Source organism: Zeugodacus cucurbitae, chromosome 2 (genome assembly GCF_028554725.1).
Source record: "Zeugodacus cucurbitae isolate PBARC_wt_2022May chromosome 2, idZeuCucr1.2, whole genome shotgun sequence".
In the NCBI taxonomy this organism is placed as follows: Eukaryota; Metazoa; Arthropoda; class Insecta; order Diptera; family Tephritidae; genus Zeugodacus; species Zeugodacus cucurbitae.
In genome coordinates, this window is record NC_071667.1 from 31850418 (window position 1) to 31872604 (window position 22187).

The following is a 22187-nucleotide window of genomic DNA, read 5'->3' on the forward strand; positions in this document are numbered from 1 at the left end:
TTCTTCACTACTCGAAGCCTAACACTCTACCAAATCCACAGCGACCCTATTCACGAATTGGACAAAGGAGTACAGTCTAGACCTGAACATTCCAGTCGATGGTATTAAAATTTACACGGTTAATAACCCCAAAATATTGGGTTTTACTTTGGATACCCTGTACACCTTCACTCCCCACATGACCGCAATTGTAACCAAGGTACAGAGCCGCTACAAAATCTTCAAGACTCTAGCCGGCAGTACCTCAGGTAAAGACAAAGGAACGTTGTTGGTAGCTTACCAGGCAATCGGCCGGCCAGTTCTAAACTATGCAGCCCCAATATGGTCGCCAGAATGGAGTAGGACGCAGATGTGAATGGCGTACTTGGAGAAACAACACCCCACATTGCAGACATAGAGCTCGAATTGCCTCGCGAAATTAAACTATCCAAACTCCTACCTATCCAGACTAGACCCTGACATACTCAACATATGTTCTGCATGCAAAGAGTCCCCGCATGACACCAACCACCTCTTCGCATGCCTTAACCCTTTTCCCTGTGGTCCGACCCTATCGAAACAGCTCGTTTCCTGGGCCTCCCGTTAGATGGCTTCGATGACAATTAGGCTGGGTTTGTCGTTACAGACAGGCCTGAGTAACCGTTACAACAACAACAACAGGACCGTCAAAATAACTTATATTTACTTGCTTACTATATGTCTAACCCGTTTATATGTATATGTATTATATACTATATATGTATATATATACTATATATGTATATATATACTATATATGTATATATATACTATATATGTATATATATACTATAAATGTATATAGTATATATATATACTATGTACTATACTATATTATACCATACTCTATTATATAGACGCATTAACCTTCAGAGAAACGCTTACTACATTTCAAATCTATAAAAATTATGCAAATATTTTTATTGTGTTACATATCATTATTCAGTTATAAGTTAAACTTTGCGCGTTTCTTTCTCCAACCATTTCAACGTAACGTCATCATTTATTTCTCGTAGAATAGGCGATAACGTTTCCCATACCTTACTGTGATAGTCATTCAATATATTTATCTATTAATGGATAAAGATATTATTTGATAATTCAAATAGTACGACTAAATTTCAATAAATTACCTCAACATCGTTCAGCAAATCTTTTTTTATCATCTTTGTTTGTTTTGGACACATTGTTATAGTTTTGAATGTCAAAGCACCTCTTCCTGCGAAATTGTTGTTAGTGGAAGCCGGAACAATTTGAACAATATCTTCAATTCGTATGCCAAACTCCCCATCTTGATAAAAGCCAGGCTCTAAATTAAAAATATTAAAAAACCGGTATATTTTGAGTAATGTATTGAATAGTACCATTGGATATGAACATGTTTTCTTGCAGTCCGGGATCATCAGGCATAGGTCGAATTCCCACACCCATAGGACCTTCATGTACATTCAGAAATGATCCAATACCGTGTCCTGTTCCGTGTCCGTAGTCGAGTCCGATATCCCAAAGTGATTTTCTTGCTATAGTATCAAGCATTTGACCCTAAATTTATTAATTATTTTATTAAATACGTTAAAAGTATTAAGAGTAAAGTATATACTTTAACCCCTGATGGAAAAACTGTAGATCCAAATGTTAATTGTCCTTTTAAAACACGGGTGTAAGCTTCCTTTTGGAATTCTGTAGGCTCTCCAAAATGAAATGTGCGCGTCACATCTGTCGTTCCATCCCTACATATTGGGTAAATTTAATTAATAACAACAATTGAATGAATAGTAAAAAAATGTACAAGAAATTAAGCGAAAACCCAGTTGCATTTCATCACATTCTTATTGTTATACGTATTATATTATTTTAGGAAATTACTTGATTAATTCAAATATGATACTTCATTGTTTACACAAGTTCCCACACAAAAATGTATTAATACACCCAAATAGGTCTTTCTAGGTTTAGGCCATCTACAATACCAAGCTCCTCAGAGTGCCAAGTATTATGTGAAGTTTCATCAAGATATGTCAAGTTTTACTAAAGTTATCGCTTACACGTACACTCAGACAAGCGGAAGAACACATCCAACTTGACCTTAGTTTTAGGTATTACAAACAACCGCTGTGCAAAATGTAGCGAAAGTCTAGAAGGCTCACAAACCATATCTGCAAATAAATATATTTTTCGCTTACATATATTGGGCTCCAGAATCACAGAGATATATTTCATCAACAATTATCGGACGATTTGTTTCCACAGTTGGTTGGTAATGTATTATCGAACCGTTTTTTCCACTCGAACTAATTGTTTGAAAACTCAAGCCTTTGTAATATTCATTTTTACTACAAATAGATTTTTTAAAAATAGGTAAACAAATTAAAAAGATATAATTACGATCGGAGTTCTTCCAATTTTGTAGCTCCCGATATTTCATTTACATTATTTCCAATCATAACAGAGTTTTCTAACCAAGCAAAATATTGACAAAGTGCAACTCCATCACGGATATGGCTGTTAATGAATCCAGAAATTTCCGTTTTATTTTTTACAGCTTTATTTATGGCTAAAGGTGTAATCTAAAAGTGAAACACAATTGCTTCTTTAGGAAACTTCTATAAATATATAAATATTTGACTTACTTCTTGAATCCTTATGTTTTTGGGTATTAAGGAAGACAAGTAATAACTCGAATTCGGAGAGATCCATATCTTTCCCTCTTTTAAGGTATTTACAATAGCTTTCAGCTCACTCGCAATATTATCGTATGGCTGAACGAGAATGTCAATTCCATTTTCTTCCTCATGACGTTTAAAATCTACCGGCAGTTTTGATTCGTCAATGAATAGTTTGACATTATTGTTTTCTATGATTAAATATGCGAAAAAGACGGGATTAAAGTCAATATCCGATCCCCGAAGATTTAAGAACCCTAGAAATACAGATAAAGGTAAAATTATAAAAATTTTGCATATCATTCATTAAGTGAAGTTAAGACAAAATACAGTCAGAAGAAATTGATAAAATTATCTCAGCAGAAATTCCGTATCGGTATATCGATCAAGAATTGTAAGAGATTGTTACCTCTAAATGATACATGGCCCGGTGCTGTAAACATGACGGCGCCATGTATCGTCGTAGAGATACTGACCATGATGGCCAATCACTTTAATTACGCATATCAGATGATACAATAGTTGACATTAACAATCAATGGGTGGTTCCGTATTCACCATTGCTGTCTAAAATCTACAAAACACACATAAACATCCGTAGGGTCAGTGATATGGCTGTTTCCTTTTCCATTTTGGAGGCTAACTTCGAAATTTTTTTTACTTATGGCTTCATCGCAGAAACTATGTTTAGTCAAACACCCAACCGAGTATTGTAGAGATCAATTGCCCCGGCGCACATCACTGCTTACTATGGTATATTCCCATTTGGTAGGGAAACGGTCAACCTGAGTGACATGTTCCATCAATCGCATATCAAGAAACTCTTGAGTATAGATACTGCTGATTTCCGACACTTACATATTAGGACAGTTTAAACTTACTAGACTTAGGATTGTTGCCCCTGTTACATAACACGTACAGGATTTCACCCGAACATTGGTGAGTTCCCAAGTATTGGAAACAGCTAACTATTTATCGACTTTAACACACACCATGATCTATGGTATTTTTGCCTGCCAAAAATCGATCGTAGGGGGATGGTACTGGCAAAACAGATTGATAATTAGACATCCTGCATAATGAATAACGAAACCCTCACCAGAATTAGAGGCACCTGTAATAGCTTGCCCGACATGACAATCTGGAGATAATTGTCTCGTACGAAAAACCTCCAGACTTTATTTCAGTGAACAATCACACCCATGTAAGCTATTTGAACCGACTATTTATACTGCACCCTTCGGTAAATAAGTCGAAAAGACGCATTACCCGACGGCTACACATAATAAAGGGTGATTTTTTAAGAGCTTGATAACTTTTTAAAAAAAAAAACGCATAAAATTTGCAAAATCTCATCGGTTCTTTATTTGAAACGTTAGATTGGTTCATGACATTTACTTTTTGAAGATAATTTCATTTAAATGTTGACCGCGGCTGCGTCTTAGGTGGTCCATTCGGAAAGTCCAATTTTGGGCAACTTTTTCGAGCATTTCGGCCGGAATAGCCCGAATTTCTTCGGAAATGTTGTCTTCCAAAGCTGGAATAGTTGCTGGCTTATTTCTGTAGACTTTAGACTTGACGTAGCCCCACAAAAAATAGTCTAAAGGCGTTAAATCGCATGATCTTGGTGGCCAACTTACGGGTCCATTTCTTGAGATGAATTGTTCTCCGAAGTTTTCCCTCAAAATGGCCATAGAATCGCGAGCTGTGTGGCATGTAGCGCCATCTTGTTGAAACCACATGTCAACCAAGTTCAGTTCTTCCATTTTTGGCAACAAAAAGTTTGTTAGCATCGAACGATAGCGATCGCCATTCACCGTAACGTTGCGTCCAACAGCATCTTTGAAAAAATACGGTCCAATGATTCCACCAGCGTACAAACCACACCAAACAGTGCATTTTTCGGGATGCATGGGCAGTTCTTGAACGGCTTCTGGTTGCTCTTCACCCCAAATGCGGCAATTTTGCTTATTTACGTAGCCATTCAACCAGAAATGAGCCTCATCGCTGAACAAAATTTGTCGATAAAAAAGCGGATTTCACATTTCGAACCGAACACTGATTTTGGTAATAAAATTCAATGATTTGCAAGCGTTGCTCGTTAGTAAGTCTATTCATGATGAAATGTCAAAGCATACTGAGCATCTTTCTCTTTGACACCATGTCTGAAATCCCACGTGATCTGTCAAATACTAATGCATGAAAATCCTAACCTCAAAAAAATCACCCGTTATTAACATTTATAAAATATTAGTTACTTACATGCAATTTCATCCAAAGCTGTTACCACCAAAGCACAAGCTTTTTTATCTAACATTTTGTTTTTAACGTCTTTCCATTTATCTGCAACCGTTACACCCGCGAATTTTTGCTCTAAGTAAATGACAGAATTTGATGTTCTGGCAGGTTGATCTTTCCAAACAAGATCAACTAAATTTTCTTCTACCGGCAATAAAGTGCAATCTGTAATAATATAAATTGTATTTATTCACCACGGAAATTATGGATCAGGTTTTGAAAAAATTATATAAATAATAATGAGAGTAAAACGAAATTTATGGAAATAAATTTCAGAGGGACTTTAGATTTAACAATAAACGATAAATGTATTGAGAAAACTAAAAACATTAATTTTCTGGGTATTATTATAGATTATGAAATGAAATTCAATGATCATATAGAATATATTTGTCAAAAAATTGGCAAAAAATTAGCCTACTTTAGAAGGATACGTAAAAGAGTTGATCTTATGACAGCAATAAATATATACAATGTGATAATAAAGCCACATTTTGAATATTGTTCCACTATTACATATACATGTATTATAGATAATGAAATGAAATTCAATGATCATATAGAATATATTTGTAAAAAAATTGGCAAAAAATTAGCCTACTTTAGAAGGATACGTAAACGAGTTGATCTTATGACAGCAATAAATATATACAATGTGATAATAAAGCCACATTTTGAATATTGTTCCACTATTACTATACATGTTCAAACCAAAAACATATGGAAAGATTGCAAAAATTGCAAAAAAAAGGAATGAGAACTATTTTACAATGTAATAAATATACATCAATAAAACATATGTTAGAAACTTTAAAATGGCTTAGTTTTAGAGAAAGATTTGAACTCAATATTCTTATAACATTAAATAAAATAAAAAATGGAAGCGCACCTCAATATTTAAGTGAAAAAATTGAATATGTAGGGGAAACCCAAAAATACAATCTAAGAAATAACAATGATTTTAAAATTGCATATAAGCAAAGTTCCAAAGCGCAAAAGTCTGTTTTATACAGGTTTAAAAATGTTTAACAATTTACCATTGGAAATAAAAAATGAAACAAGAAACGTAGCATTTAACAAAAGTGCATAGAATTCCTTAGAAATAAGACAAATAATTTATTAAATTTGTAAATATGTATATTAGGGTGATTCAAAAAAAAATTTTTTTTTTTCTTGCAAACAGGCTTAAAAGTTTCAATTCAACGTAAGAAGATGTCAGTTAAAATTTGAGCCCTTAATATTAATATTAAGACTGTCCGCATCGCGTGTTTCTATTTCCCGTAAGAATAACATGGAAAAATTATTCTTTGCACATTTTGAATTTTATTGCTAGTCTGTCATGTATTATAAAAAAGAGAGAGATTACTCAAAAAATTCAAAATTAATATATTCCTTCTGTGAGTATTTCAGCTGATTAAAGAAAATTTTTTGTGTTTAGATTAAAAAAAAAAAGATTAACTATGATTTTGAAGCTAATTGATGCTAAAAATGATTTCAAAGAGTTTCACTAGTCGCATTATTGCAAAAAATTATTATCAATGATTGTCTAAGAAACTTAATTTCAGATAAACATGAATTTTTTGAGTAATTTATTCCAATAAAACCATCAAATTCGCTGAAATGCATCAAAAACCTTAAAATTTTCGATTAATTAAACTTTGGTCTTGAATAACTTATAAACTATTAGGTTTCTCAAAAAATTATAGGAGACCTTTTTTGTAGAGCGTTCAATTCTCTACAAAGACAAGTGGAAGTCTCTTTTTTATAATACATGACAGAGTAGCAATAAAATTCAAAAAGTGCAGAGAATAATTTTTCCATGTTATTCTTACGGGAAATAGAAACACGCGATGCGGACAGTCTTAATATTAATATTAAGGGCTCAAATTTTAACTGACATCTTCTTACGTTGAATTGAAACTTTTAAGCCTGTTTGCAAGAAAAAAAAAATTTTCTTTTTGAATCACCCTAATGTATATATGATGTAAAAAGTATTTTTTATACTAATAAAGTTAATAATAATAATAATAATTAAATAAATCATAATAAAAATATTATTAAAACTTAACAAACTTTAATAATTGGATGTATAAGAAAAAAACGAAAATCATATTATATATAAATGGACACCAAGCGCAGTTGCACTAGAGAACATAAAATGACGAGAAGGTGCAGTTTCGACAGCGAAATACATATATTCAAGTCTTGAAAGATTTTAACGGGGGAATTCAAAACATTACCAGGGTATTCATATTTTTAGCAAAAATGAATCTGCAAATTTGCCAAATTTTATTTTTGCACTAAATTTCTGTTACTCGAAACGCTAAAAGAGAACCAGGGAATAAATATGCATGAGAATAACTTTTAATACGCGATTTTTTTAAATTCGTTAAAATGTTTACTTTAAGTCAATTTATATTCACATCTGATAAAAGAAAGTTATTACTAAAAATAAATGTTTAATTACTTATATAAAATGCATATGAATTTTATGATACCATTATGGACTCGAACAAACATTGATTTGCCGTCGGCAATCGGAGGCTAAAGCTCGCTGTGCGACGCAGAAAGTAGTTGTGCGCGAATGAGTTTAAGATAAACCGAAATATAATTTGGGCCATAGTTCTTCCTTTTAATTTATTTGAAAAATATGTATGTACTAGAGCTCTTGGTATTCGACTAATCGACTAACCGAATTAACCGAATAGGGCATTATTCGAATAATAATATTCGGTTTGCACTATTCGAATAGTCGTCAATCATCGACTATTCGATTAACCGCTCATTTTCGACTATTCGGTTAACCGTTCGTTGTCGACTATTCGAATAGTGCAAGTTCATTAATTTTCTTATTTTTATTGAAAAAAGTGAAACATTAAAACAAACAAAAATTAAATAAAAAAACAAAAAAAAAATATTTTTTATGACTGTCATATCAACACTGTTGTTGTTTCATATGCAAAATTAAAATATGACTGATACAACACTGCGTGGTATGTTTCTTGAGTTCGCTATTCTATACCCCTACCCACTTGCTGCCGAATTTTTTCGGTTTTTTGCGGCATTTGCCTAGTACTGCAGTAACCGGTTACTTTTTGGAACCGGATTTTTTAGGACACACTCGTGGCAGTGTGGGCGGTCGGTGGGTGGGACTTTGGGGCAAAACTTCGACGAGTGGGTAGTCGGTTTTCTGTGAAGAACCGGTTTTTTGGGGTCGGTCAGTGGTCGGTTTTGCTCGTGCCCTTCTGCCCGAACACTTCTCAACCGATTTATACCGCACATTGTATATATCTGGAAAATACGGACATATATCTGGAAAATCAAAGGCTTTTAGCCTGCAAACAATTTTCATTTATTCGAATAGTGACAGTATAACTATTCGAATAACCGCAGTAGAATGACTATTCGAATAGTCGGAACATTGCGACTAACCGAATAGTACTAACCGGTTAATATTCGTACGAACGGTTAAAAACCGGATATTCGAATAATCGGTTTTCAGGTTAATCGAATAATTTTAAGAGCCCTAGTATGTACATATGTATGGTAAAACTTCTTTTCGTCAATAAAAGTTGCCATACACAACATACATGTGTGTTCGATCGGTATGCGTTCGAATGAGATTAACTCGTGTATGAGTTGTGCGGATACCAATCCATGTTCGCGAAAATTTTGGGAGAAGACAATCTGATTGGATTTTCATCTTTTCGAATATAAGCAAAACCAATATTCGAATCAGCTGTGCAGTTATTTATTCATGGAACAAAATTAACCAGACAATTCTTCGGAGTTTTAATCACATAATAACCTACTCAATTTAATATATTATTATTATTTAAAAAATTATATTATTGAAAAAATATTCAATTTTATAAAAAAGCTTCATCAAATAGAAGTATAAGTGATTCGAATTGTTTTGTTATGATTTTTCATTTTTTTTAAATAATTAATAAAACAATTTATAAAACTGTAATTTACGGCAATTTAACTAATTTTTATTGAAAAACATACCTCTAAGTGAGTACTCGAATTAACGAAAAATTCGTTGTAACGAACAGTCCTGAAAATTGATGTGTTCGTTATTTCGTACATACACATATATTGTTTAATTTTTATGTAAAAACTTAGGTATTTCTACGATCTAATTTGAATTCTCTATTTAGAACACTTATTAGAATATTTTGATTTTTTCCGTTAAATTCAATAATTCATTTACCCTTCGTCATTTTCATCTTCTCTTTTTATAATAATTATTTTTTCCAAAGCATTGTAATACTTCAAATCAGTCAGCCCTGAGGCTCTTGGTTTGTTTCTGGTAGTAAAACTGATAAAATTAGTTTTGAGCTCTTTCACACGGGACAACTCCTGTTGCGGCAATTCTTAGTTTATAGGAGAGGGGCGATGAAGAGAGGAGAATCGCGCCGAGTCTGCTTTGTTCGGCAACACGCTTTGTGTTCTTAAGGTCCAGACCCAATGCTGGCTGGCTTTACTTGCTTTGCTGTGAGAACTGTCAAAACTGAATAGAACTATACTAGAGCATATGCAAAGAGACCAAATGGAGCTTTGCTTCAAGCGCTTGAAGTTACGAATAGGTCTATGCTCTATTTGCCAGCGCTTCTGGCGCTTTTGACATTTGATATTGTAACTAGGGTTACCAGTTTGGGTGAAATGTACCAATTTCAGTAATTTTTTTGATGCTACATTGGCACTCAAATATTTATCACATATGCGTTTGCCAGTACAAATAGTTAAAATGTAGAATATTTAAAATATTTGATATATGTATGTAGAAATTTACAAAGAGTTTATAATAATATAACATTTAACATGAAAATATTAGCAAGTTTAAGTGTGTGGCAACAGTGATTGTGACATTATTTTGAAAGCGTTCAAAGCGCTCATTTGGTCATACAAACATTCAAAGTACGCAAAGTCAACGAAAGCAAGTAAAGCCAGCCAGCATTGGGTCTGGACCTTTATTCGTAACAGTAAGCTGCTACGTAAGTGTTACATATGCGCACATTTTAAAATTAATGTATACAATATATTTGAAAATATACATTTTATAATTTATTTTTGTATGTAATTTGCAATTAGATATATTAGAAAATAGAGAATAACGATACAAATTAGCTAATGACATATATTTTTTTGTTTGGAAACGTTGCGTACAAGAAGTTGAGAAAATGATATGAAAGAGAATGTGAGAAATACACGAGCATAGTTGTCCAACACAAATTGATAGTGTGAACGCAATGGGCGACAACAAAACAGAAAAGCCCGAGAATTTGCAACAGGAGTTGAACCATCTTCAATCGCAATTTCTATGACACCGAAAACCAACAAAATTTTGATTCTAACATCATTCCAATATCAGAATTCATGGCATCAACCAGAAGTTTTTATCGGTTTAAATTCTGATTCCGACAACTATCAGAGTCCACAAGATGTGTTATTACATTATCCGCTTGATCTCTCCCATGTTTATTCAATGAAATGGATTTGTATGACGAAACGATTTCATACAGATCGAACACAAATTTGTGTCGTTTATGGCCACTTTAAGCAACCCTTATGTAATTGTTCGAATAGAAAATAATTAAAAATTATTATTAACATTCTTAGTTATATTTGCTCTTACCAGCAGATTTTAAATCCTTTTGTATAGGTTTCCATTGTCGGTAAGAAAGAAGTTTTGGATCAACACCAACATTACTGCCGTTAGGAATATTGGCGGAAATCCACTTCCCAATAGATGGAGTGGAAGGCAACCCATCCTTCATAAGTTCCCAATTAGAATCCATCTGTTTTTGTGCTTGCTGATAATATCTTCCGTCCGTCCACATCAAAGCTTTATTTGAAGTAATAACAGCAGTACCAGCCGAACCATTAAATCCGCTAATGAAAGCCCTACGTGCATCGCGTTGTGAAATATATTCGTTTTGATGGGAATCATCCGTCGGTACAATATAGGCTTCCAAACACCGCGGTTTATAATTTTTCATAAGTAACCGTAAATTCTCAAGGCTGGTACTACACTCCATTTTTCGAAAAATTTTGAAGATTTTGTTATGACTCAAGTTTGTAGTAAGTTTTAAACTTTTGTAAAACAGGACCGAAATTACTTTGATCACCACTCACGTGATAACTATATTTTAATATTATTTACAATCTGGTATATATATTCTATATCTTGATTTACAACCACAGTTCTACCATTGTAAAGTATGTTATATCTATAATGGTTCTACAGTGACCGCAATCTCACAGCTAATAATAATCATGTACACTATCTTAACTGGTAAATTCCAAAAGGGAGTGTTCAAACAAAGAACCTTTTGATGCTCACGGAGCAACTCGACAGACCAACGTTTGTTGCATACTAACTGTTAAATCTATTGCTTTGTCGTTGGGAATAACTTTAACATTGCATTTGTTATCTTAACATAATCCTACGTATACCCGTATATATTGTCTAAAGCGGTAAATACACTTGCAGACTTGTCTGTACTACATGTCATGTATGGCATAGCGTCGCATCGTGTAAAGCCTGGTCTTTACACCAAATTTTAGGTCTGCATGCAAGTATGCACAAAATTTAAATGTTTCAATTTTCCTGCTCGTCGTTGCGACGGGTAGCAAAGTGTATTGTGTGATACGCAGACCGATCTCATTCTTGCTTAATTTTTGAAGTGGAAGGTTGTGTACGCAAACTTTGCACATTTCTTTGCAATAACATTATGTAGTTTATGAACTAAGGATTATATATATTTTTTTTATTACAAATATATTTTTGAGCCAAAATATGCCCAAAATTTTAGTTTTTTTTGTTACTGTCGAAATATTTTTGGTTTTTTGATTTTAATAATGAGTTATAATTTCCACGGCAAGAGCCTTTTTTGGACACATGATCGGAGATGAAGTACCAACAGCTGACTTTTCGAAATTTTTCAATAAAAATTTAAATAAAACAACCCTTAAAGACTTATGAAACTCCTTCAGGAGAGAATTCAGTAAAATCTTTACAAATATGTTCGCACCAAAAGCGTTGCTTTCGTTTTTTTGCCTTTCATTTTCAGCGCATCCCGAAATTACAAGCAGCGCCACAATTGCATCATCCGATGCCATAACGTCCGCTCACTTCAAAGATTGCAACGAAATGATGTATGAACAACTTGTCGCATAAGTGTACAGTGAACTGACTTGCGACCCGGTATGCATACAAGTCTGCAAGTGTATTCACTGCTTTAATCAAATTCTAATTAATCCAAACACTAACAATTTATGTTTTCATCGCTTTTTAATGAATATCTAATTTTTATTTGACCAATTAAAACTAATAAAAACAATAAATACAAAGCAGCGTTTTTCATATGTATTCATTCGATTGCAATTTTTACATATGGCTGTAACCCGGCTGTGACACGATCAAGAAATTGCTTTCAAGTTCCAATACATTCGCAACCCACTCATACTTTTTGAACTTTTAGAACTTTTAGAACTCCAAAGCCGTTTTGATATCAATTTCTTAAAGCAAGAGGTGTTTCCAATTTCAAGAAATAATGAACTCGCAACATGTTGCATAGAGTATAATAGTGTTGTTCATAAACCGTTTTTGTGTAATCTAGAACTAAAAGAGTTATAGTCTAGACAGACGGCAAAGTTAATTCGGATTAACTGTGCTTTTAATCACTTCCAAATATTTAGGTGACAGACGGCAGCAAAGCTAGTTATAAACTCCCATAATAGCTGATTGACAATAATATTTCCATTTAGACAATAATATTTCCATTTTGGTAAAATAAAATTGGATAGAAAGCAAATATTGCGGTTGTTAGCCGCACAATTAGTGCAAAATCACTAATTACTAAAAAAATATACATAAATACGTGATTATTAGAACTTCTATTTTGAAAAAAATAGTATGCGTATGTTTTTGTTTACATTTTATTAAAAACAGCTGTCAGTATTGCATATTTTAATTCACAATAGGTTAAAAGCGGAAACGAAAATGCCGCGAAGTCCCACTAACTCTCTAAAATTTTGAGGATTAAATGAGAGTTAGCAAACGGATTTAACTGAGATAATTCTCGAATTAACCCCGATTAAAGTAGTTATTCCGAATTAACGCCGCCCTCTGTCAGGGGTATTAGATATGGGGTTGTCTATGTTCAAAGTTATGACTATCTCCAGTGACGTGGAGCCAAGTCGGGAATGCGCTGCTGTTGTTGTAGCGGTTCCTCAGGTCTGCCTGAAACGACAAGCCTAGCCTAATTATCATCGAAGTCATCATCAAAGAGGTGATTAGTGTCATGAGGGGACTCTTTGCATGCAGGACATACGTTGACTATGTCAGGGTCTAGTTTGGATAGGTAGGAATATAGTCTGCTACAGTACGCGAATAGTCTGCTACGAAGTTGCGCAAGGGTCACTCTAGTTTCGCGAGGCAACTCGAGCTCTGTGTCTGCAATGAGGGTTGTTGTTTCTCCAAGTATGTTACTTACGGGGAGGGAGTTAACGAAGGCGTTCATAGCTCCTCTGTGAATGGCGTTCAGTGCGCGCATCCGAAGTCCTGTTGGTATTGTATTTTAGGTCCTCGACGTATTTCAGGAAATTACTCTTATGGCTCTGGGAGGCGGCTCGGCTTCTAGCAGGTAACTGCAAGGATGCCAACTGCCAATAACGTTTCTTTATCTTTACCCCAGGTTAAAATCGCGGTCCTGTGGGGAGTGAAGGAGTATATTCTATCCAATGTATCACCCAAAATTTTGGGATTATTAACCGTCGGAATTCTAACAACATCGACTGAAATGTTCAGATCTAGACTGTACTCTTTCGTCCAATTAGTGAATAGGATCTCTGTGGATTTGGTAGGGGTGAGTGTTAGGCTCCTAGCAGTGAAGAAGCGAGAATGGTCGAGGAGGTAGCCGTTTACTTTCGAACACATGTCATCGATTCCATTGCCCGACGTCAATATCGTACAATCAGCGTAAGAGGTAACTGTGACTCCTTCCGGTGGTTGAGGGAGTTTCGAATTGTAGAAATTAAATAGTAAGAGGGATAGGACACCACCATGGGGTACCACTTGCTTGGATGTTTGCCCTGGAAACGTTACACATAATTGATGATCGATCAGGTAATTAATGGTCCACCTCTTCAGCCTTGGAGGTAGCGGAGATTGTTCGATATCTTCTAGTAGCGTTGTATGATTGACTGTGTCAAAAGCTTTAGTTTTCTGGGAGTTTATGACGCTAAGTGCTGTGGAGGTACTGTGTACTTTTCGGAATCCATGTTGGTGCTGCGCTAGGCTCAGGTGGTGGGTGGAGGTCGGGAATAACAAGGCCTCAAGTGTCTTCACTACTGGGGAAAGGAGAGTTTCGGACGATAGGACTCCCCTTGGTTGGCTGGTTTCCCTGGTTTCAGTGGTGGGAGCACTCTTCCGGTTTCCACGAGTCGGGTATGTTAAGAGTGGTCTTATACAGATTGAGAACCCTGGTGAGATAGATTACTCCCACCGAGCCAAGGTGTCCATTTTGTCCGCGTATATTGATTTACCATCCGTCGAATCTCCAAATTGAGATCCCTTATACGGGGATCACAGAGATCAACACGGCGTATGGCATCGCGCTCTTTGGCTAAAACTGCTGCTTTCGCTGGGAAGTTTCGGCGGATGGCCGCAATGTGTCCAGTAGGAATGAAGCGAGCAGTAACAACTGCGATCGCTTTGCGGAATTGACGTTCGCCAACGTACACGTCCGTAGGAATGGGCAATGCGTTGAAGGTGCTCTCGGTAAATTCTGTGAAGCCGACCCAGTTAGCTTTTTTGATGTTAACGAAGGTACGGTTGTCCACAGAAATAAAGTCAGGAAGTTTTTTTTTAGCATAGGTCACCAGATTTTGCTATTTATCAGACCACCGCTAGCGATTGCAATATCCGACAATCTATTACAGGTGCCCATAATTCTGGTGGGGGCTTCGTCATTCAATGTGCAGAATGTCGAATCGTCAATCTGTTCTGCCAGCTCCATCCCCCGACGATCATTTGGCAAGCTAGAATGCCAAAGATCGTGATGTGCGTTAAAGTCGCCAAGTACCAATCCGTTTTCACCATGAAGCAGCGCACCGATGTTCGGGTGATATCCTGTTGGGCAACTTGTAACTGGGGGGATGTATAAATTAAATATAGCTATGCCCTGACATTATAGGGTAGTATCCCTGCGATCGATGCTTCCATCGATTAAACGATACTGCACTGTGTTGTGCAAGATGAATGCTAAACCTCCACCATTGTCTCGCTCGCAGAAGATCTGAGCGGCCGTGTAGCTTGGTTTCTTTGACTGCAGCTATCAATGTGTCGTTCCGACGTATTACGGTCTGACACACGGAACAGACGGTACGATGAGATGCGTTGTGGTCCTCGTACGGGGATTAGAGCGGGATGAAGGTTGAGGATGGGTCTGATCAGACTTGGAGTCATGCTGCCTGGAGCTCCGGAGGACCGTTAAGGTTCTATCTTGGCCACTCGCTATGGGTGGCGACGCAGTGCGTAAACTTGGTGCTAATTGCACTGCCGTAGAGGCGGTTGTCGCGGTTGTGCATTGGCAGCATGGGGCCACAAAACTTGTGGTCCACTCCTTAAAGTCAGAACAGGTCTTAAGATGGCTCCATCCATCGCATATGTTACACCTAACCGAGGTAGAGTTTGGACGGAGCCTTTTGGCGCATACGCAGCAGTAATCACAATCCCCACAACAGCCGGTTCTGCGATACACCGGGATTGACTTGCATTTTCGGATTCGACCAAGGGCTGTTATTTCGCCGACCCAGACCTGTTTGGATTGGTAAGTTCTAGTCTAAAACTGTCATAAATTGAGCAACAACTTGCAGCAGGGTTGCATTTCGGGTCCAAGAAAATGTCAAAATAAACAGCTTTCCCCATAACAGCCGGTTCTGCGATACACCGGGATTGACTCGGATTTTTGGATCCGACCAAGGGCTGTTATTTCAGCGACCCAGACCTGCCTGGATCGGTAAGTTCTAGTCTTCTAGCGAATGTGCTGTCTGTTTGGTTGATGACAGGAGATATTTCGTCTTGTCCTCATTCACCACCAGGCCCATTCGCTTCGTTTATTTATCCATTTTGGAAAAAGAAGAACTAACGACGTGGTTGTTGCTTCCAATGATATCAATGTTATCGGCGTTCATTTGCGGCTGTACACTCTTACCTTCTTTATTTAGCTCTACAGCTTGTATTATTTTTTTCAGTTTAAAACATCACTCCTTTTTTTGATTTGCTCGGCCAGTAATCCATCGGCCCCGGCGATGTTGTTCTTCAACGGGTAATTACTATTCGAATTTCTTCATGGTCGAGCAATGGAACATCTGATCCATCGTCATCAATTGGGAAATCGGGTTCGCCATCTCCTGGTGCTGTTCTTTCACTGCCATTCAGCAGATCGGAAAAGTGTTCCCTCCAAAATTCCAGTATGCCCTACAAATCAGTGACAAGATTGGTTTCTACATGATGTTGTCCCGGTTTTTAAACCTTCCGTAAGTCGCTTAAGTTGCTCGACTGTCCATTGTGATTGCAACTTTTTGACGTTGAACCTTCCTTGTGCTTGTTGTTGTTTGACATCAAGACGTGTCTTCCGTCAATCACAATATGATCGATTTGGTTGCGCGTGTTTCGATTAAGATACAGCCATGTTTTTTGATGAATTTTCTTGTGCCGGAATCTGTTACTATAGACGACCATATTTTCGACCCAGCGAACGCGATTAGCCTCAACCAATTTCACGATGTTTAATCATGGAGGCTGACTTTTCTGACCGTTGTGCCAAATAGACCTTCGACCCACCACATAAAAACGAAGTACCAATGAAAAATCAAAAAAGCCTCGAATGAGACACCCCCCTTTTGATGACGACCCCTGCAAACGTTTTATGGATAATGATTTAAGGGCATGCACATGGAATGTCCGGACCCTTAATTGGGAAGGTGCCTCTGCCACCTGGTTGATGTCCTCATACGACTAAAGGCTGACATCACCGCAATCCAAGAAGTGCGATGGAAGGGACAAGGACGGAAGAAGGTGGGTCCTTGTGACATCTACTACAGCGGCCATATAAATGAGTGCAAATTTGGTCCGTCGCCGAGCCCTGGCATTCACCCCGGTGGATGAACGTCTAGCCACAATCCGCATAAAAGCGAGGTTCTTCAACATATCGCTTATTTGCGACCACGCCTCAACGAAAGAGAAGGACGATGTGACCAAAGATGCTTTCTATGAGCGCTGCCGCCACGATGTCATGATCGTGCTTGGCGATTTTAACGCCAGGGTGGGTTAAGAAGGTGTTTTGGCACAACAGTCGGAAAATTCAGCCTCCATGATGAAACATCGCCAAACGGCCTGAGGCTGATCGACTTCGCTGGGGCCCGAAATATGATCGTCTGTAGTACCAGATTCCAGCATAAGAAAATACATCAAGCTACTTGGCTGTCTCCTGATCGAAACACGCGTAACCAAATCGATGACGTTGTGATAGATGGAAGACATTCCCAGTGTTTAAGACGTGCGTACGCTCCGAGGACTAAATATAGACGCGGAACATTATCTGGCTGCAGCGAAGATACGCACCCGCCTCTGTGCAGCAAAGAACGGCCGTCAACAAACACAAGGAAGGTTCGACGTCCAAAAGCTGCAAACGCAATAGACAGCCACGAAATACTCTACTCGACTTGCACTCCTGCTCTCTGACAGCACTCATTAGCATCTCGGTATAAGGGAACTGTGGGACGGCATCTCAAACACACCGCGTACCGCTGCAACTGAAACCATTGGCTTTCGGAAAAGTAAAAAAAAACAGCTGGTACGATGAGGAATGCCGTCTCGCAGCGGAGAGAAAACAGACTGCCTACCTCGCAACGTTGCAAACGACCACAACACGTGCGGGATGGGATAGATACCGAGAACTGAAGAGGGAAGCGAGACGCATCTGCAGACAAAAAAAGAAAGAGGCCGAAATGCGTGAGTACGAAGAGCTTGAGAAGCTGGCAGACAGAGGGAATGCTTGAAAATTTTATGAAAAAATGAAGCGACTTAACGAAGGTTTCAAGACCGGAGCATCCTCATGTAGAGACCGAGGTGGTAATCTGCTGAATGGCAGTGAAAGTACAACACCAGGAGTTGGCGAACCCGATTCCCCAATCGATGACGATGGAATAGATGTTCCATTACCCGACCATGAAGAAATTCGAATAGCAATTACCCGCCTGAAGAACAACAAAGCGGCAAGGGCCGATATATTGCCGGCTGAGCTATTCAAATACGGCGGCGAAGAACTGATAAGGTGCATGCATCAGCTTCTTTGCAAAATATGGTCGGAAGAAAGCATGCCTGACGATTGGAATCTCAGTGTGTTCTGCCCAATCCATAAAAAGGGAGATCCCACAAACTGTGCCAATTACCGTGGGATAAGCCTCCTAAATATCGCCTATAAGGTTCTATCGAGCGTACTGTGTGAAAGACTTAAGCCCACCGTCAACAAACTGTTTGGAACTTATCAGTGTGTCTTTAGACCTGGAAAGTCCACCATGGACCAGATATTCACCATACGCCAAATCTTGGAGAAGACCCGTGAAAAGAGGATCGACACACACCACCTTTTTGTCGATTTTAAAGCTGCTTTCGACAGCACGAAAAGGAGCTGGCTTTACGCCGCGATGTCTGAGTTTGGTATCCCCGCAAAACTAATACGGCTGTGTAAGTTGACGTTGAGCAGCACCAAAAGCTCCGTCATGATTGGGAAGGATCTCTCCGAGCCGTTTGTTCTGCTTTTTCCCGCATGGATAAGGAGGCGAAGCGAATGGGTCTGGAGGTGAATGAGGACAAGACGAAATATCTCCTTTCATCAAGCAAACAGTCGGCGCACTCGCGTCTTGGCTCCCACGTCACTGTTGACAGTCATAACTTTGAAGTTGTAGATAATTTCGTATATCTGGGAACCAGTATCAACAACACCAACAATTTCAGCCTCGAAATCCAGCGCAGAATCACTCTTGCCAACAAGTGCTACTTTGGACTGAGTAGGCAATTGAACAGTAAAGTCCTCTCTCGACGAACCAAAATAAAACTCTACAAGTCGTTTATCATTCCCGTCCTGCTTTATGGTGCAGAAGCTTGGACGATGTCAACATCAGATGAGACGACACTAGGAGTTTTCGAGAGGAAAATTTTGCGCAAGATTTATGGTCCTCAGAACATTGGCAACGGCGAATACCGCAGACAATGGAACGATGAGCTGTACGAGTTATACGACGACATTGACATAGTTCAGCGAATAAAAAGACAGCGGCTACGCTGGCTAGGTCATGTTGTCCGAATGGACGAAAACACTCCAGCTCTGAAAGTGTTCGATGCAGTACCCGCCGGAGGAAGCCGGGGAAGGGGAAGGCCTCCACTCCGTTGGAGGGACCAGGTGGAGAGCGACCTGGTTACACTTGGAATCTCCAACTGACGCCGAACTGTGAAGGAAAGAGAGGAGTGGCGCGCTCTCATCGAGTTATAACCGGCTAAACCGTTGAACGCCAATCACATACATACATACATATTTATATCTATGAATTTTTATTCATACAGAGTCATGATCCATGAAGGTGAAGTAAATCACATTTTGATGTGTCAACGACTTTTTCATCAGTTTGCATTTTATACATATGTACATATGTATGTCAAAATTGAGACTGAACGGTTGACGTACATCAGCAGCTTCAATCTGAAGAGTACATTCATCTCCGCGATGTTATTAATGCCGATGCCAATGCAAGCAATGTGGGACAAATAAGAATTTTGTCGGACACATACACTGCGCGTAATCGGGTTAGCACACCTTCAACAGACCAATATAGTTGCTTTTAATTGACTGACTTTGAATTAATTTTTTTTTATTTTATTCAATATGAGTAAAAGAAATTTGGTATAAGTTAAGGTGAAATCAATATCCGAAGATTAGAATAGTTACAGCATTCGATAACTGATATATCAAAAAAAATCGTCAGAAGTAAAAAAGTTAGATAAAATTGTTTGGGTAGTAAGTTGAGGTATAATAAGGGAAAATAATAAAGGCAGTAACAATAAAGTATTTTCCGTTGCTTATAGTTGAGCAATTTCAAGAGAAGCATCCAATTTTCATCACTCGACCGTCAAGATTGGGGCAAATGGTGATGCTAAAGCGAGCTTATTCCCTGTTTAATGGATTAATAAGAATGCTCCATATTTGAAAATATGTATTAAAACTAAAGAAAAAATTACCCCTTAACGATGCCCGAAGAGATACACGTTTACATTTTGCTCATTTGCATAGAGATGGAAGTCTAGTCTGCGCTATGTTGTTTTTTCGGATGAAAATAAATATTATTTGGGGGAAGCCGACGTGTACAATTATTATTTCTATGATCTTCGTACGGAGAAACGTCAGCTGGAATGGCTACATAGTCGTAGGAATGGTGTGATGGGCTTAGGATACATCTTAATTTTTTGCACTTTTTTAATACTAATATGACTGCAAAGACATGTAAAACGTTCAGGAAACTAATTTTCACTATTTTCAAAATTTGTTTGAAAATTTGCCATAGTGTTTCTATCATTGGTCGAGTGATTATGTCTTGAATTAAGGGACAAAATTGTGTTTTAACGCAGTGACCGCCTTACTCACCGGACATCCATATAATAGAAAACGCATGGATATCATTGGTTGGGAAAGTTTACGAGTCTCACAGGCAGTATTCCACTAAATAAGAACAAATTCAAAGCATTAAAAATCCTTGACCATTAATTTCCTGAAATTATATTAGCAAATTGTACGAATCGGTACCCAATTGGATCATTGTTGTAATTTTAAATAAGGCGTGATCGACACACTCTTAAAAAAATATATAAATGTTTAATTAACACAAATATATAATCTTGGCAGAAAATATTAAACAAAATCAAAAAAACGGATATGTGCTAACCTAAATCACTAATTTTTCTATTGATTTCGTAAAAAAAATTAATGTTGAAGAAATGTAAAATTAAAATTTTAGTTTTGTTTAGTGGAAAATTGATTCATTAATAATCACTAAAAATTTCATTTGCAGCTTCTTTAGTTTTGATAAAATATAACCAAAACTATTTGACCCAGAAGTGTGCAAACCTGATGACGCGCAGTGTACATTGGGAGTACGCGTACATGCGCGAGTGCGCGTAAGAAGCGATGTCGTATATTAGAAGGAGATTAGTTGGAACTCAAGAATTAATTGCTTCACGGCCAAACACCATCGATAGGCATGATATTACTGCCAGCGTTTTTAAGCAAAAATTAAAATCTTTAGTGAATGTCATTATAAAGTATCGTGTACATGGCCAAATACGTTGTTGGATGGATTCCACGACAAATTAATACAAGTAGTGAACAGTGGATCTGCTGGGTTTTACTTTCTCGATGCTTTCGGGGTACTGGAAAAAACGTTACTTATTTCATTGCTATTGGCAAAGGCTCGATCGCAAAGTGAGGTAGCTCTAGCGTTGGTTTCATCTGGAGTGTTTCTACAATAAGATAAAACTGCGATTTTGTTATCGAAGCAGTTGCGAGATATTATCAACCTCGACTAGATTAATAACATTTCGCTCAGATTTCTGTCACTTCACAGACTCGAAAGAGGAGCTTATTCAGCGGACATAAAATCAATAAATAAGAAAGCAAGTCGCTGCAAGGCAAGTCGCGGCTATATATTTGTATCAAATTTTTCGTATACATATTTCAAGCAGATATTATAGTAAAATTTTCATCTGCAATATCAACCACCTAATAATGTCAAAGACAGGCGGATGGACAGACAGACGACCGGTATTTAATTAGTTTCGCCATTTGAATACAAACATACCTAGTTTTATCTCGATTTATTGTAGGTGATACCAACAACAGTTTGGTGAAAAAACTATTATACGGTGTGCAACATTTGTCTTGAAATTAACAATAATTACTTAGCCAAATTTTGAAACGATTACAATCAACCAGTATGATGAAATCATATACATATAGTTTGTATAGAGGATTAAGGAATGTTTGGCGCTATTAATTAATTCTTTTTACCAATAAATCATTTCTTTACCTAGATGAAATTCAATAATAAACTAGGGTATCTTTAGAAAATTATTGTTTAATTTTA

General features: G+C 37.3%; 1 protein-coding gene and 1 long non-coding RNA gene across 2 annotated transcripts; one reads left to right on the top strand and one right to left on the bottom strand.

Moving 5' to 3' along the window:
* Nucleotides 1-907: 907 nt before the first annotated feature.
* Nucleotides 908-11347, bottom strand: LOC105219598 (xaa-Pro aminopeptidase ApepP). Its single transcript, XM_011195857.3, has 9 exons — nt 10621-11347; nt 4944-5144; nt 2649-2938; nt 2404-2585; nt 2202-2351; nt 1619-1748; nt 1383-1560; nt 1152-1327; nt 908-1088 (listed from the first exon to the last, which is right to left on the bottom strand). Exons 1-9 carry the CDS (start codon nt 11021-11023, stop codon nt 972-974), a joined length of 1827 nt encoding a protein of 608 aa, XP_011194159.1. The 5' UTR covers nt 11024-11347; the 3' UTR covers nt 908-971.
* Nucleotides 9262-22147, top strand: LOC128920549 (uncharacterized). Its single transcript, XR_008470633.1, has 3 exons — nt 9262-9979; nt 21117-21865; nt 21928-22147. It is a non-coding gene; the product is annotated as an uncharacterized LOC128920549 (long non-coding RNA).
* Nucleotides 22148-22187: the final 40 nt, after the last annotated feature.